General features: G+C 34.8%; 2 protein-coding genes across 7 annotated transcripts in view; one reads left to right on the forward strand and one right to left on the reverse strand.

Annotated features, from left to right (window-relative positions):
* The window catches only part of Rab3GAP1 (RAB3 GTPase activating protein subunit 1), a 116,237-nt gene that overhangs the window by 14,549 nt on the left and 85,373 nt on the right, over nucleotides 1-16,315 (reverse strand). For 2 of the 5 annotated variants that reach the window (XM_074132432.1, XM_074132434.1), the window contains exons 9-11: nucleotides 3,830-3,884; nucleotides 3,547-3,613; nucleotides 1,133-1,204 (exon numbers count right to left, since the gene is read on the reverse strand). In XM_074132432.1, coding sequence (XP_073988533.1) covers nucleotides 1,133-1,204; nucleotides 3,547-3,613; nucleotides 3,830-3,884 — 194 coding nt within the window. Of the gene's footprint in view, nucleotides 1-1,132; nucleotides 1,208-3,546; nucleotides 3,614-3,829; nucleotides 3,885-16,315 lie in introns of all 5 variants that reach the window. The other 3 variants (XM_074132431.1, XM_074132433.1, XM_074132435.1) reach the window with 2 other exon arrangements.
* Nucleotides 5,672-16,315, forward strand: part of haf (leucine-rich repeat and fibronectin type-III domain-containing protein hattifattener) — an 87,964-nt gene continuing 77,320 nt past the window's right edge. The window contains exon 1 of one of the 2 annotated variants that reach the window (XM_074132436.1): nucleotides 5,672-5,949. The gene's annotated coding sequence lies outside the window, so the exon portion shown is untranslated. The remainder of the gene's footprint in view (nucleotides 5,950-16,315) is intronic. The other variant, XM_074132439.1, reaches the window with a different exon arrangement.

The raw sequence follows: 16,315 nt of genomic DNA on the forward strand, positions 1-16,315 counted from the left end.
CTTGATGTAATCGTAAAAAAATTAAGGATAACATCCTGGAGAAGTGTTTAGGCTTTTAGAAAACAAATGGTTAAAAAAGAGAACCACGGAATAATGTAACTGGTGTTACGGACTTAGTGGACCCTAGACGGCCATGGGAAAAACGAGTCAGAAGATAGGATTGGATAACAGAAGGGAAATCATAGACGCGCCAGATTGTCTATGATGGTCAGATATAGTTAGGTCTTTCTACGAAAGTTTGGATGGGTTTGATCCCTACCGGGTGACAACAAGAATCTCTTTAACTTTTATTCATGGTTCTTGTAGGAACTCGCTAAAGGAAATTAACTCAGGATCCCTACAGAGTTTAAACTCTCATTATCGCTGAAGGAAGAACAAATCTGGGTAAGAATATTCACTCAAACTTAAAATTAATTATTTAAAGCCGACTAAACTCCAAGTGCATGTACACCAAATCTACCAGAAGGCCACTAAAATCTAATAGCGAAAGATTTAAGGAATACGCTCAAGCAGGATGCAGAGAGGATGCACAGGATTTTGGGCGGCACTGAATCAAAAAATGAAACAATAAATGTTTTGCTAAAAGATTTTATTTAGATATTTACAAATGCAACAATTAAGTGTGAGTTATGGATGCGGTGAAAGTCTGGAATCATCGGTTACAAGATTATTTCTTTTTATATTAAATTTATTTTAATTAAGTGCTGTTTTATATTAGCTCTGAAATTAACTATTGGGTTAGCAATTCAGTTCTGATTTATGTTTCAAAATCTACTGAGCTAGTCTGGGATGCTTACCACCTAAGTTTGGGCCGATTTGGGAGGTCTCTGGTATGGGCATCCAGCGCTGGGCTTGGACTTGCATTTTAGGATGGAGTAGAGCACCAATAAAAATGAAAGAAAATGAACTAAAAAAGCTGACTGTACAATTAAAATACATCATCCCTTTGTTTAGCGGAAACCCATTTCTTCCCTTTATTGCACAAACAATTCAATGCAATCCTTTATTTACAAACTGAGTACTATACATTAATGATAACCTTTAAAAGAAAGGCTTGAACTATTATTATTAAATTCCAAATCTCCAACATGCACTGTTTACTTTATTAGTAGTACATTAATAAAATACTTACCTGAATCTTCGGAACATTCCGACGCCACATCGTTTTCGTTCGGTATGAAAAGTGGTGCCTTTCTTATAACTTCTACTTTTATTTGGATTTAATTATTTTGTTAGTTTTAATTGCAGAACACCAAAACGAAAACAAAAAACAAAACAAAACAAAATTAAAATACTGTCTAAAACAATTAAATACATTTACACGTATTTCCCTTCCAATTATTTTGTTATTTATTTAAACTAAATTCCTAATTTTAAATAATTCATTAATTTGGAATTTTCTTAAACACGATATTATAGTGGGTCCTTTATTTAGATCTATTGTGGATTTGCTTAGTGGCAGGTGAGATCATTTAGCATCCCCGGTGATGAAACAGTGATCCAGGGACTCTGAAGTGAATCTAGATTCTAGAAATGGGCAGCCCCTTTCCCCTTTCTAAATCTAAATGTTCTGGATAAAGCTACCCCAATAGTATTCGCCTCTAATACTTGGGAACTAACAGGAAAGTGGGGTTCTCCACCAATAAAATTCATCCATGGATACCCAGATGTTTGAAGGATGGCTTCCCCAGATCAAAAAGAGAACCCAGTTCTCCAGAAAAGTTTTAGGAAGTTAGAAGTACCGGTAGTCAGGTATGATCTTCCTGGGGCCTCATGTGTTCCCTCAAGATATAAATATATATTTATAATAAGTACTTATATGAAATATATATAAAATAAAAGATAGTACCAATAAGGGATAAAATTATGAACTATGTTTAGGCTGATGTATCTTTTTAAACGTCGTAAACAATTAGCAAGTATTTTAGAACTTTTTTGAAAATAGGTTAGGTTAGGTTAGGTTCGCAATGGTAATAGGTTAGGTTAGGTAAGGTTAGGTTAGGTTAGGTAAGGTTAGGTTAGGTTAGGTAAGGTTAGGTTAGGTTAGGTTCGCAATGGTAGATAGTTAGTCTGGCTTCTATGTTTATTGTCTCCCTGAACGGCTTCGGATTCTCTTCCATCATTAGCAGTACATTGATCAGTTGGGTGGTAGAAGAAAGAACGAATCCGGACAGGAATGCAATAAACATGCGTGCTACAACGAATGAAATTGTTATTACTGAAATGCATTAACGCAAACATGAGTTCCACCGTTGATGGCAGTAAAACATTGTTACGTTCAGACTGCAGTAATGCTAATCACTTCGCATGATGCCTGTAAAATGCTATTTAAGCTAATTTGCATTAAACTTTAGGGTTACATTCTTCTCGTTAAATGCTATCTTCGATGTTATGTAAATGAATTTAATAAAATTGTCATCATTTATCCAATTAATTCTTACGATTCTGATTTTCCTTTTTAGCTTTCCGGGGGTATAACCTAAAAATTGCAGAAATCAACGTCAATTGATTGATTTAATCGAACTAAGCACATTAATAATAGCACGTCTTTTCCAACAAGAAACAAATCCTATCAACATTTATCGAATCACTGTAAACATTGGGTGTTCGGGATTCAAAGAATTTGATAAATGCCATTTTTTCCTGGTTCTTAGCTATACCAATAATAATAGTTATCCAGATGGCTAGAACAGGTCCTTTCGACGTGACGACTGGAGTGTATGGTGGTTGAAGCAGAAAACACTGATCTCTATCTCTGATTTAACTTTCGGTCGGAGATTTGTGAATCATGCAGGCAGCCATTTCCTCCATGCTATAAGAACCGCTCATCTACTGTTTGTCCAGTGTTGTCGATTTCTTGTTCTGAATTTTGAACGGTTTCTCCTTGCTCAGTCGAAAAGGGATTCTCACCACTTAAAAGTTACTAAGAAATAAAAGATTTTTTGATGAGTGAAACCGGAACTTGTGACAAGACGCTTCTTTGGTTCGATAGTTGGAAGTTGGGGTGTACAGAAAGGCTATGCCATCTTGATTCCGAGCTGCACCCACTACGCTGAGCACTCACTCCTTCCAGTCATGGATGTTTATTATACTTAGATGCGAGGTTACTACGCAGTAAATGAAGGTTTGAAATTAAGCTCTTCTCGCTGACACAATACTTTACAATTAATGTTTATTTCCACTAGTTTGTGAATTTAATTTGATTTCATCTGTGTCCAACAACTTTAGAAATACTCATCATTTCTACGAATCTGAGTGTTCCAAATTTGGTTTTTATCTGCAGTTGGGAAGAAGGAATGGTCCGTGACGGACGCTGACCATCCCAAAATGGCCCGGAAAATTGGTGTAATCGCTCGCAGCACGTGTCCACGTCACAGTGATTGCTTCCTTAATACACGCTGTTTTCTTTTGCAATCCTTTGGCTAAACTAAAAAACCGACAGCAATATCTAGAAATACTTTGGTACTTCTTAAAAGCAGGTGCGCTAAATGTTAGGGCTGAATATTCTCTTGTTACAAAGTAGAGTTATCTTGATTCCTCACTCACCAGATTCTCGATTGGTACTAGCTTCCTCAATCCCCTTCAATCTTCGTTCAATGCAACAATTGATCATCTGCAAAAAAGAGAAAAAAAATCTTCGCGTGAACACTCACATGACTTTTTCTAGCTTCACTCCTCAACGTTCTAAACTACACGTATTACTCAAAATATATTTTCATGTTTTAATGTTTCAAATTCGGAGTCTGATGAGCATTCCTTAATCGGAAGTAAGTTTTTACTCAATGGAACGCTCATTCTTGGCAAAACAAGGAACAGTTTAGTTTCCTACCTGTAATTTCTGATGCAGCAGACATGTCTTTGGGTCTGGAAATCCTGAACCAACTCTGAAACATAAGTTACATCGATTAGAAAATTGATAACTTGGTCTTTAATTGACTCATTATTGAGAGATAGTTTGGGGCTCATAAATGTTCAATTTTGTCAAGGTTTTGTGATCAATTTCGGTTCTTAATGGCTCTAATAGTGTCGCCATTAAGAATCTGAAGTCTTGCTGCTTGAGAATAATGTTGCTATAAGGCTAGTTTCTATTTGTGCTCGTTTCAGTCAAAAGGTGAGTAATGCTTAAAGTTGACCTTGACCTTTATGCTTAGCCTTTAAACAATTCAAAATTACGTATTGGCACCAACTTGGCCAACATATTTCACAGTAGAGATCCGCTGATTTAAATTTTAATTTAAATAAGAATTGGGCTCAAAAGATGGTTGCTCTATATGTTCATTGAAACATAAAATGTCTCGGTAGAACAAATGTGACGTCATAGCTCCTATTGATTTCTAAGAAATTCCTAAGAATATTTTCTGGGATAAATATTGATTTTCCAGGAATTTGTTTAAAAATTAAAAAAAAGTAAAAAAAAAAATGGCAACTTGCAATAAATAAGACATTATTTAATTAAACAAATAATATATTAATATACGTAAATATAATAAAATTTCAACTACCCTAAAAAAGCATTTATTGGACCCCCTCTCTATAATGTAATGTAAAAAATTTACAAACTCTATATTATACACATATTGCACATAAATTTCGCAAAAAAAGGGAAGCAATTTATCAAAGAAGAAAGAAAATAACACTCTTAGAAGAATAGACACCGAAAGAAAATAGACACCAAAAGAAGCTAGGTAAAGAATAACATGAAGGAATATAAAAGAGAGGACAGTTAGGTGTTGATAAAAAAAGTCAGACAAGAAAGGCTGATGATGCCGGCTCAAACAATGTCGAAACTATCAAAAAGTTCTTCTTATTGCGGACGTGAGCGTTAAGTTTGTCAGTCGTTTACAGTCACAAACAGGAAATAACGCTACTTTATGGCCAAAAAATCGCGTCATTCACTTCAAACTTTTATGGTTGTATCATTGCATTCAGGAAAATGGAAATTATTAACCAATTGCAGTCTCATTTTTAATTTGTTTTAGGGCTTATCTGGTTAATCTGGTCACATTGATTTATGGGTAATATGTCGTCATAACTAATGTACAAAATCAATCTTCTATCATCAATCAATCAAGTTCTGAAGATGATCTAGTCTTTGAAACAAAATTGGCAATAATTTCAAATCTTCTTTTATTAAGTCATAAGATCACAAAGTAAAGTAAAGTAATCGCCTATTTTTTCAGGCGTGGCTTAACATCCAACTACCATTTCATAAGATCACAATAAAATGGTAGTATTAATAAAGTTGCTGATGGATTGAAAGAGATGCTGGAAGATCTGTCCGGGTTGGATACAATGATAGATCATTGTGCTCACTGTGAATAATATTAGCAACATTTCTATCGATCACCCGTGAGCCTTCTTCACTTTTCATTCGACTTTGCGATGGCACCACACTATCAGTTTCCAGTAGAAATCCTCGAAGGACTTGGAGGGAGTTTGTAAAAGAAGACTAGAGAAACGGGTCGCGCCGCCCCATAGATAAGAAGTTACAGAAACAGGTAAGAATAGTTAGCGTGCAGTGTAAACAGAGGGCGCTCGGTCTAGTGAGGAGTGAGGGGTCATCGCCCCCCACCATGGGGCCACTCAGAACGGAGGGCACAATCCATTGCCGCTTGGCTCTGCTTGCCGGCCCTAGTGTAGTCGCGTAACTCCGCGTAAACCCTGGCGTAACTTCACAGTTTTTGATTCCTTTCCCCCTTTTTTTTTTTTTAATTAATGAAACAGCTGCTAGTGCCTTGTTTACTTCCGGCAAACCGAGTGATTAAAACAAAAAGAAATTAATGATCTCTATGAATAATAAATGAGCAATTAAAATTGAAATAGTGTCATGCTCTATTAAATTGTTCTACAAATCAGCTGTGAGGTCCACTTAGAACGAGGAAACCGGAAACAAAGACCTCACAAGGACGCCCACAAGGGAAGTGAACAAAATCTTCTGAACCAAGACACGTGAGTAACTTTAACGGTTGACTTGATAAGTATGCACACTGCAACTTGTTATTAACCAAAGCGGGTGTAATTACACATTTATTTGTTTTGAACGAAAGAAATTAAAAGTGCATCATCAGTGAATAATTTTAAACAACTACCCACTCAAACCGGAAACATTAAAATTCAAAATTTAAATTAAAAAATAAAAATACGTCAAGCCTAGAAGGAGGAGTTGTACAGATCTGATTATTTAATTGTCTTCTATAACTTTAAAGAGGAAGTACTAGATTTGTCCAATTCTAAATTTAGAGTTTCCGTCGGAAATACCCGCAAAGCTAAGATGTATTGTTGGTTTAGTGGGTTCGATTATTGCTGTTAATGCCTTGGATTTTATTTAATGGTTAATATGAGAAATTTATAGTAAAGTATGTTTGCTATTCGCCTCTGTCCACGACACCTAATCGGTAGTTGGACGTTAAGCCCGCCAGAAAAAATAGGCGATTACTTTACTTTTATCCGCCGGAAATACCCTTTCTAGACAAAAGAGGAAGTAGTTTTTACAATTTTGTGCATCTGTATGTGTTTGCAGTATGTTTGTCTGTCTGTCTATTTGTTGTCGTGGTCAAATCACTGAAACCCACAAAAGTGTTCAAAAGTTTGGTTTATCGTTTCCTTATGTTGTTTACATCAATGTGAACGCTCCAAAACGAACTTATCGAAGCTGCTACATTTCTTGTAAAAGAACCTAATAACCAGTAAAGTTGAAAAAAATGGCTCAATTTCAGTACATCTATTCTCTTGAAATTAGGAATTTTGACTTAAGTAGTGAATTCCACTTAATTGATAATGGAACCGTACATAACACTTGAATGACACTTTAGACACGAGATTTTCCAGGGACAGTTATAGATCGATATGTGGTGAACGTAGTTCAAAGGAAATATTGGGCAGTCCCGCCAACAGTAACACCAAAATCACCACTTCTGTTTCACTGATTTTGTGCGTAGAAGATCCCATGATGTCACCGATTCGAAATGTTGAAATATCTGAACTTCTGGCGAGTGTCTGTTCTCGAGTTATGCTTTTTGACATACTAGGGAAAAGTCACATTTTCCGATTAAAAGGGTACCTCAAAAAGGATCAGTGAAAAATCAAAACAGGAAATCCAAAAAAGTATGATAATTGTCAGGGAAAGTAAAAATTTATAATTATTTGAATACAAACAAAACCAGATGTAAACAACATTTGACTATGGCACCACTGGTTAACATCTTATAGCAAACCAAGTTGATATAATAAAATGTAATAATTATTATTGACTTAAAAAATAATAATAAAGGATAGGTTAATCAAAAAGAAATTAAAATGGCGTCTTTTATCGCCAATGTCATCTGTTAAAGACTTGTAATGGATATTTAGCGGTGAAAGAAAGTTAGTTTCTTTAAAGCGATATGTATTCCTCTTTCCGGTCTCATCTGAAAGACTGTTATCAATTAAAAGTCACAGCAGAGTAGCGTGGTACTTTTAGCTGGGTAGACTCCACCTCATAGTCTAATTGGAGGCCATTATGACTTTAATATTCACACTTTGAAGAGCGTGTTAGAAACTTGAGAGTAATAGTCGTAGAATAGTCAAGTGAGTGTTTTTCTTCCTTATTTAGGGATAGAAAAAAATATTCCAGAAATCTAATCAGTACGTAATAAAGAGAAAGGAAAATTTTGGCAAGATTTGACAACTTTCTTTTAGAAGTAAAACTTAGAAACTAGATTAACATTCAGACAGAGTATTGGCTCCGAGCTGTTCACTTAGAACAGTTAAAAAAAGATCTTTAAAGAACAAAGAAATAACCTTTTCTGTTAGCAGAGTACACAGAAGTACGCTTACGCACACATTACTTTATGCAAATGAGTGTGCCTGGAATGCCTGTGCGTAGCTGAATGTAAATCACTGACTGACCAATGGCTCATTGTCGACTTTACTATTCAAGTTCTATGCCTTCATTATATTTGACTTTCTAATCTTTTCAACTTTTTTAGCGATCTATTGTTATTAAAAATCTTTTTGAAACCATGAATGTTCGAATAATCTACTTTTGAACTTGATCTTGAATCTGAAGAAAAGAGTCCCCCATTGTTTAGTTGCTCTAAATCCTGGTTTAAGCTATCCAGTCACACTAGATGATTTGCAACGAAAAAATTCACTTTAGGGCTCTTGTGTGAAAAAAAGTGATGGCTAACCCCCCCCTCTTTAAAATGAAAATTTCAGCGAAACGGATAGAACCTATCACAATAATTCAGTGTTTGGAGAAAATGAGATGACCGGAAATCGGAATTAGTTGTTATCCGCGTGTTCCTCCCAACAATTCCAGCTGATTTATCCAAAATTGTTTATGTTAAGTAGTCGGTAGAAAAAAATCTTGAGACAATCCTTAGTCACTTTTTACTGACGACAATTTGTAGCGGCCGTTGATAAAAATCGCATCTCATATCCTGTTATACGCCACAGAATTATGGCCGTGCAAAAGAAAAAAGAAGATTGGCGAGTTAGTGGAGCTGTCTGTAGGACCGAGTTAGTAACTAAATAATAGTGCGTGCAAGCACTATTTAGTAGCGGGAGAGATAAGATCGTGTCCAGAACTAGTTTTATACTCACAACACCACTTAAATGTAACGGTTTCCATGACTGTTTCCAATGGAAATGACAAAATACGAAAAAACATTTTATAATACCTACTGTAATGGCGTCAAATTTTCCTTATCACACCTTTATCATTTCCTTTATTTACCACCGGAAATGCACTTATTTTAAAGCACCATCAAGAAGTTATTTTTAGTGCACGATCTATCGTAAGTGTGGAACTTTAGAAATTCCGTTTTCAAGGAATTCATTTCAAACTTCCGGTGATTTGCTTCAAGAAAACCGGAAACTTCTGCGTCATTTTACTTTTTACTAATACTTAGCGGACAATACTCACGAACAATACAGGGAAGATGGGCCTTACAACTGGGATAAAAATGAGTTCCAGCTGCGTAACCCTTCATGAAGAATGTTTACTCAGCATCCAAGAAGGATTAAGGTTGTCATCTACGACTATACTCGTATGTGGTAACCTCCTCTACAATTCTTTTGTTCGTCCATAATCCGAGGATTGCTGGTGAGGAATGTATGGATTCTAAAGTTGTCAAATTGTTACATTCTTTTCTGCGTCTTTTCGTAGAGCAATCTTTTAACTCTTTGAGGCACCCGAACTGGGGAAGGCCCCAGTTGCACAGAATTTCTTTTATTATAACAAATAATGGAAATAAACATTCATTTCCATTGTCTTACATATGTAATCATCCCTCTCAAATAATCATCACTCTCAAATAATCATCCCTCTCAAAATACGAAAAAAAGAAAAGAAAAAATTAATACCATTTCAATAGTCCTTTTTTAGTGCGGGACACTGGTATTGTATAATACCACTATGCAACTAATGCTTTATATGATGTTCATTCAAACACAACTTTTTACCAAAACAAAGCGGAACTTTGCAGACAGTACAGCACTGTCCTTCAGCGCACTGTTCCTTGAAATGTTTAAGCTCCATGTTTTGACCCAATTTTTTATAAACAATATATGAATTAACAACAGCTGCATCCAAATAACTAGAACAGTATGCGGTGCCACCATTTTTTACTATCGGCCAAGTTTATAATAGATATAAAAATTATTTCACTTATTTTCGCAATTTCCATTGGTGCATGCCAACTGAATGAAAAACTTTAAATAACATATTAAGCTGTATGTATGAATAACTTCAACTTTTCGAGGTGGGTTAAAATAAATCCCACCATGCATCAAAAGCTAAGCAAAAGGTGGGACAGTTTTTAACCCACCTAGCCGCAAAGAGTTAAATCATTGCATCGCCAACATTCAATTATTACATTGGCCATTCTTACAAAGATAAATTATCCAGCAAATTTAAACTAGTTAACATAAAACTGCAGCAGAAATAATAACTTAGAGATCTGAGTATCTCGCGAATCACAAATTATATTAAAGATATCTACTAAAAACAAAGAGAAACTCCTTATATTATGGTAAATTGATTCAAATTACCACCTTAGATTGACACAACTATAAGAAAAATATGTATAACACGCTACCGGAAGCGAAATTAACCGGATCGCAGTTTACTTTCATCTAGAAAATAACCAAAAAGAACAAAAATATGATAAGGAAGATCATAATAATGACAAAAAAATTGAAGAACAGCGAGTAATCAACAGAATTACGGGTAGGATGGACTAGAAAAGAACTGGTCCGTCAATGTCCGTCCGTAACATTGACGGTACCAAGTTCTGGCCAATTCTAACTACCTAGTTAAACTAGTTACTGGACTAGATTATGCTAGCACACATTGCTAATTATATACTGTACTAATATATTAACTATAATGTCTACGTCTTTAGTTTTCAAGTAAAAACTAGTTATAGAATAGTCATTTGTCTCAAACTCCTACCTATTTAGTAATATATACTTAAAATTACTTAATGCTTCAAGTAACACGTTACTATTTCATACTGGGGACTTAATTCTACTTAAAAAATTGAAACATATTTTTATTTTCATGTAACAGAAGTAACAATGGCCAGAAGGATATATACTTAAGTATGAACGAATTATTCTTTGAACCAAGAATAAATGGATTGGGGTACTAGCACGACTTCCTTTCGTAAGAGACTACGTACAGATTTGGCCAATCAGGGGCCTTGATATTTTCTTTGATTTCTACTCAATGCAATAAGTTTTTTTTCTATTTCCTCTTTTTCATGGCTCTCCAAAATGATTCCTTGATCAGAAATAATGTCTCAGTTATACAAAACTCATTACATCAGTGTGTAAGACACACAAATATGGAATAAAGCAGGAAACTTTACATCTTGCTGAAGGAGAAAGAGAGATTAGAGGCGCTACACACGGCCGTTTTCTAAAGCTGTTCCAATTTTTTTGGACGGATTGGACCCAACTTAGTTTTAATACAAACTTTTCATAAACGTTTTCCTTTTTAAAACTGTTCGTTTGTTTTCTTTAAGCGATCTACCAACCATCCGAACGTGTCCTTAAGAAACGCTAAGGATTGGGGCCGAGTAACTGGAATCTTTGTTTATAGAACTAGTTTTGCAAAATTTTAGATATCTTTTTTTTGTAATTACTTAACAATCAAGAGCGTGCAATTGCTTGGATATTTTAATGATCCTTTGTGGGATGCACAACAGTGACTCGACATTGAATTAAGAATAAGAATTGATTTTGGAGATTTGCCATAGTTTTCTTTCAAGATCAAACGATTCAAGTACACTAAAGGCAGTAAAGCTACACAATAGTGCGGTTAGAAGTTATTTAGCACCATAGTGGGCGATCATTGCCGAAGAACTGGGTTTAATGAAGGTCGATAATGGACCCCAGGTTGCAGGTAGAAATGGCCGCATAGTTACCAGGAGAAAGGTGTATCTAAGTATGTACCTCTGCTCATATGTAGGCGGATGCCGCGAGCTAACCTACAGACAGACAGGCGGACAAAGGTCAAAGTCACGTGTTTGTGGCACGTTGCTATTTTTTTTTTTTTACTTTAACTACAAATGGTCCTAAACATTCTAAAATCCTGTTTCACTATTCTCCTAACTTTCTCTTACTACTTGGAATAGAATAGTGTTCGAATTGTGAGCTCCTCTTGAGTTTTAAATGGTGTCGGTATAAATCCACCGTAATTTGAAAACAAAAACAAAAAAAATTGCTGAAAATTCAAATTTGATTCGCTCAGGTAACATCCGGATGCTAAAATAAGGTTTCGTCAAATTTGATTCGCTCAGGTAACATCCGGATGTTAAAATAAGGTTTCGTCAAATTTGATTCGCTCAGGTAACTTCCGGATGCTAAAATAAGGTTTCGACAAATATGATTCGCTCAGGTAACATCCGGATGCTAAAATAAGGTTTCGTCAAATTTGATTCGCTCAGGTAACATCCGGATGTTAAAATAAGGTTTCGTCAAATATGATTCGCTCAGATAACATCCGGATGCTAAAATAAGGTTTCGACAAATATGATTCGCTCAGGTAACATCCGGATGCTAAAATAAGGTTTCGACAAATATGATTCGCTCAGGTAACATCCGGATGTTAAAATAAGGTTTCGTCAAATTTGATTCGCTCAGGTAACTTCCGGATGCTAAAATAAGGTTTCGACAAATTTGATTCGCTCAGGTAACATCCGGATGCTAAAATAAGGTTTCGTCAAATATGATTCGCTCAGGTAACATCCGGAGGCTAAAATAAGGTTTCGTCAAATTTGGTTCACCGGAAGTACTACTAAATCAATGTTCTGTTATTCATATATCCTCGAAACATTTTGCGGTTTTCTTTAGACTTAGTACACTAATTGCGCACATCTAGTTTCATAAAATTTTATTGCCAACATTTCCACTGAAAAATTTCCTACTAAAATACAAAATAGGACATGTTTAGACCTGTCACTTGTATAATATTTTAGCGTATAATTAAATGTGTTGTTTTAAATAAGTAACGGTAATAGCGATAATTTTGAAAAGTCGTAACACGATCGGAAATTTGTCAATTTCTTGTAAAGTTAAGGAAATCCCAGGAATATTTGCCACTTCTAACAAAAGAATTGGGATAAAAGGAAGTCATGAGAGTGTTTTCCGTTCTCCAATTAGAGAGAGAGGGAGTGAGAGGGAAAACACCCACTCTCAGTGTTCAACCGAGCACCTTCTTAAAAAAGTTATTAAAGATTAATTAGATAATAAACATTTTAATTCTCTTTAAACAAAAAATTAAGCTCTAGGGTTTACCAATATAAAAAATAATAATTTGTTTTCGATCATTTTTCTAATTATTATCAAAGATTAGTAATTAATAAAATCATCGCTAAACAGTTAGCGTAGGATTGGCTAACAGTACTAACCAATTACCGCGTAGCAATAGAGATACCTAATCGCCATTGGCCACAAAAAAACAAAACAAAACAAGCAGTGCTATTGTACAGAAGAACATAAATTCCCAAGTTATTATAAACAACACTTACAATAATATAACTGACGTAGACAGAGGAAGAGACAATTTAAAGTTCCCGTTAAAAGCGGTTCCTTCAATTTTACAAGAACTTAATAAAACTGAGGAGAGACCATAGTGGATTAAAAGTTATTTTAGTTTAAGTAGAGGTACTTTAGATTTTTAATTAAAAGGCATTTCGTTGGCCCCTTTAAGTGCATTTTCGATCTCTTAGAACTATTGCTGGATAAGGGCACAGCCTTCAAGATCGATATAATCGATGGAAAGATCAATTATGGCGGCTGCATAAAAAATTATAGTCAAGTATAAAACCCGGAAAATAAAAGAAATTCGCACAATTTTTAAGGCTACTTAAAAGTTCTTCAATTGACTAAAAAAATTTGTTACTGAATAGTGTTTTTGTTTTACGATATAAATAAACAAAATTGCTAATTTCACACTAGTAAAGGTATGCGATAATGTTACATTTTAAGTACATGACTTTAAACAATAGTACATACATGTACCTGGGAATAAATGAACTCACTCGCCACAATGTATGTATGTACATCCCTCGTAGACATGTCCTCAACTAGAGCTCTGTGAATGAATTAAAAAAAAACAGGAAACGGAAATAACTACTTTAAGAGAGGAAGTTACTAGAAAATAAAATAAAAAGTAAACAATTTAATAGTGGCTTTGCTTTGGGAGATAGTTTTCCTTTTTGAATAAAGCGACTGGGAGAAAGTAATATCCATTATTGTGAAGTACGTAATTATTACGCACAAATTTTATCGCGATAATAACCTGATAAGTTGATAACCTGTATTCTATGTGACGTCAGAGATGTTTCCCCCTCCACAAAAAAAAAAAAAAAGCATATTTAAAAATTTTACTTGTGTAACATTTTTCTTCAATTAGCGCTGTTTAGGACCAGAATAGTTTGTAAAGCCCGCATGTTTAAGTTCATTGAACCGATTTTATATAATTACTTAGTAACCGCTAGGAAATTAGGTGGCATCAGTGAAAGTTACCAATTTTTCTTCAGCCATATTGCTGGAAAATGCTTAGCTATTTGGCATACTTCTTAAGAATAATCGATTGTTTTTCTCCGATAGTAGAATCTATCTTCTTAAGCGTAAATGTTAGCGAAGATAAGTGGAGATTGTGTCATGGTTTGCACGAGGTGATCTAGACGTAAATTCCACGCAGTCACCTGATTATTTATATTTATTGAGACTTTTATTTTTTTTTTAAATTTCCATGTTTAGTACTGATCATAATATGCGTTTTATTCTAATTTTATAACAATGATATCATTTAAGTAATTTCACAGCATTCAGTTTCAATAAATATTCTTTAGAATTGTCACAGACCCTTATGATGGCCGTTACAGCTACAAAATATTTGTTCAGTAAAATCTAGAACCCATTTAACTTAGATTGTCTATATTAAACTTTACAATTACGCAATTACAAGAAACTCGTATTCTTCTCATGGCCAAAAAATTGCCTAATTTAAATAAAATTGGATAATTACATGTGTTTGTCAAAAAAAAAAAAAGTAATAGAAAATAGAAAAATGAAAAAATACAGATCTCTGACTTTATTAAGGGCCAAAGAGGGCGTGGTTAGACCAACAAGGGCGGTAGGCGTGGTTTATTGAACAGTTCTCGTTTCTGATTGGCTCTTCAAACCCACCTACTTTTCACACTTTCATTCTTCACTGTGATTAGCCAATTCTATATTCTTAATTATTTCTATGAAAAATAAAAGTTTAATTTTTTTACTAATTTTCCCTCAGTAGGTATTTGATGAAGAATCAAATTATGCAAAAAAATCTTTTCTCAATAAAAACATGAAAAATAGAAGATTTTTCTTGCTTAAAGTCTCGTTTTCTGCACTAATAAAGAAAAAGTAAAGTAATTGCCTATTTTTTCAGGCGGGCTTTACGTCCAACTACCACAATTACTTGTCGTGGACGGAGGCGACTAGCAAACATACTTTACTGTAAATTTCTTTTATTAAATATTAAATATTTTGAGGGAAGGGATTAACTATGAGGTTAGCATACTGGACTCCCACGCGGAGGTTCCGGGTTCGAATCTAGCTGCTTAGATTTTCTCTTCCTAGGAGCTTCTTACAGCTCACTGTCCGCTGATGGACAGTGTTGTCTGTAACGAGGGAACACTGCCCGGAAGCCGGCAGTGCACTGAAAAAAGCTCCGGGTGCCAATAACCTTAGATGTTGACGCGCCTTAAATCATGAAAAAAAAAAAAAATAAATAAAATCCAAGGCCTAAGACCGGGAATCGAACCCAGTACCACAATACACATTAGCTTTACAGGTCTCTACACTAATAATGTAAGGGTAAACAGAAAATTGGGAATAATGGTTATTTTCTTGGGAAATAGGTAAAAGAAAATTGTGGGTCATGTTTCGTGTTCACATATTGTTCCCCGCCATTTGGGATTTTAATGATTAAAGATTTAATGATTGATACCTCCTATTACAGTCAATCTAAATTAAATGGTGTGCTATAATTTAGTGAACAAATATTTTGAACATTGCCAGAAATTTGTGATAAAGTACGATTGTTAGTCGCCTTCGTCTAAAAACTATTTAATTTGATAACTTGGACATAGAGCCCACCTGGGGGGGGGAGGCATCTACATTACTTTATAAAACCTCGATAAAACGCACTAATTACAAAACACCTGGCACAATAACAATGGGAAAGTCATCCTGGTTATAGGCGACCAAGATGTAATACCGCGCTACAAACTATCATCTAAACCGGAAAAAAAAGAGTCTTACATCATGGCAAACAATGAGGGAAATAAGCCCACACAACCCTAATTAGTGCTTGGTTGATTTGCTAATTCCTGTAAAGCAACAGGTACTTCAATAGGTACATATAAAGATCAGGATTTTATCAAATTTTTCTATCTGATGTTGTTACATCAAGTTTCGGTTGAATAAACAAGCCATCAAAGATTGACAACAATATAAAATCTATTCTTTTTTGTTCTTGCATAAAAGTAATGTTGGGAAAAAGTTTAAAAAAATGCCCTGAAAATGACCCAAATATAGTCATTTACAGTCATTTATAGTCATTATAGTGGAATAAATTAGATAAGATAAATATAAAGTGTGGAACAGTTATCTGGAAAAAACGAGCGGATTGTAGGCGGTAGTGAGAGGGAGGATAACAGACCTTTATATTTTTGGCGGTGGCGGGAAGATTATATGTATATATCTTTGGGAGGGGGGGGGGGAGAATGATCAACTCCTCGAACTATCGGAGTGTCCCATTTCCACAGCCATGTTTATA

This window comes from Rhodnius prolixus, unplaced genomic scaffold (genome assembly GCF_049639745.1).
Source record: "Rhodnius prolixus isolate KJV_2025 unplaced genomic scaffold, Rpr scaffold_4, whole genome shotgun sequence".
Taxonomy (NCBI): Eukaryota; Metazoa; Arthropoda; class Insecta; order Hemiptera; family Reduviidae; genus Rhodnius; species Rhodnius prolixus.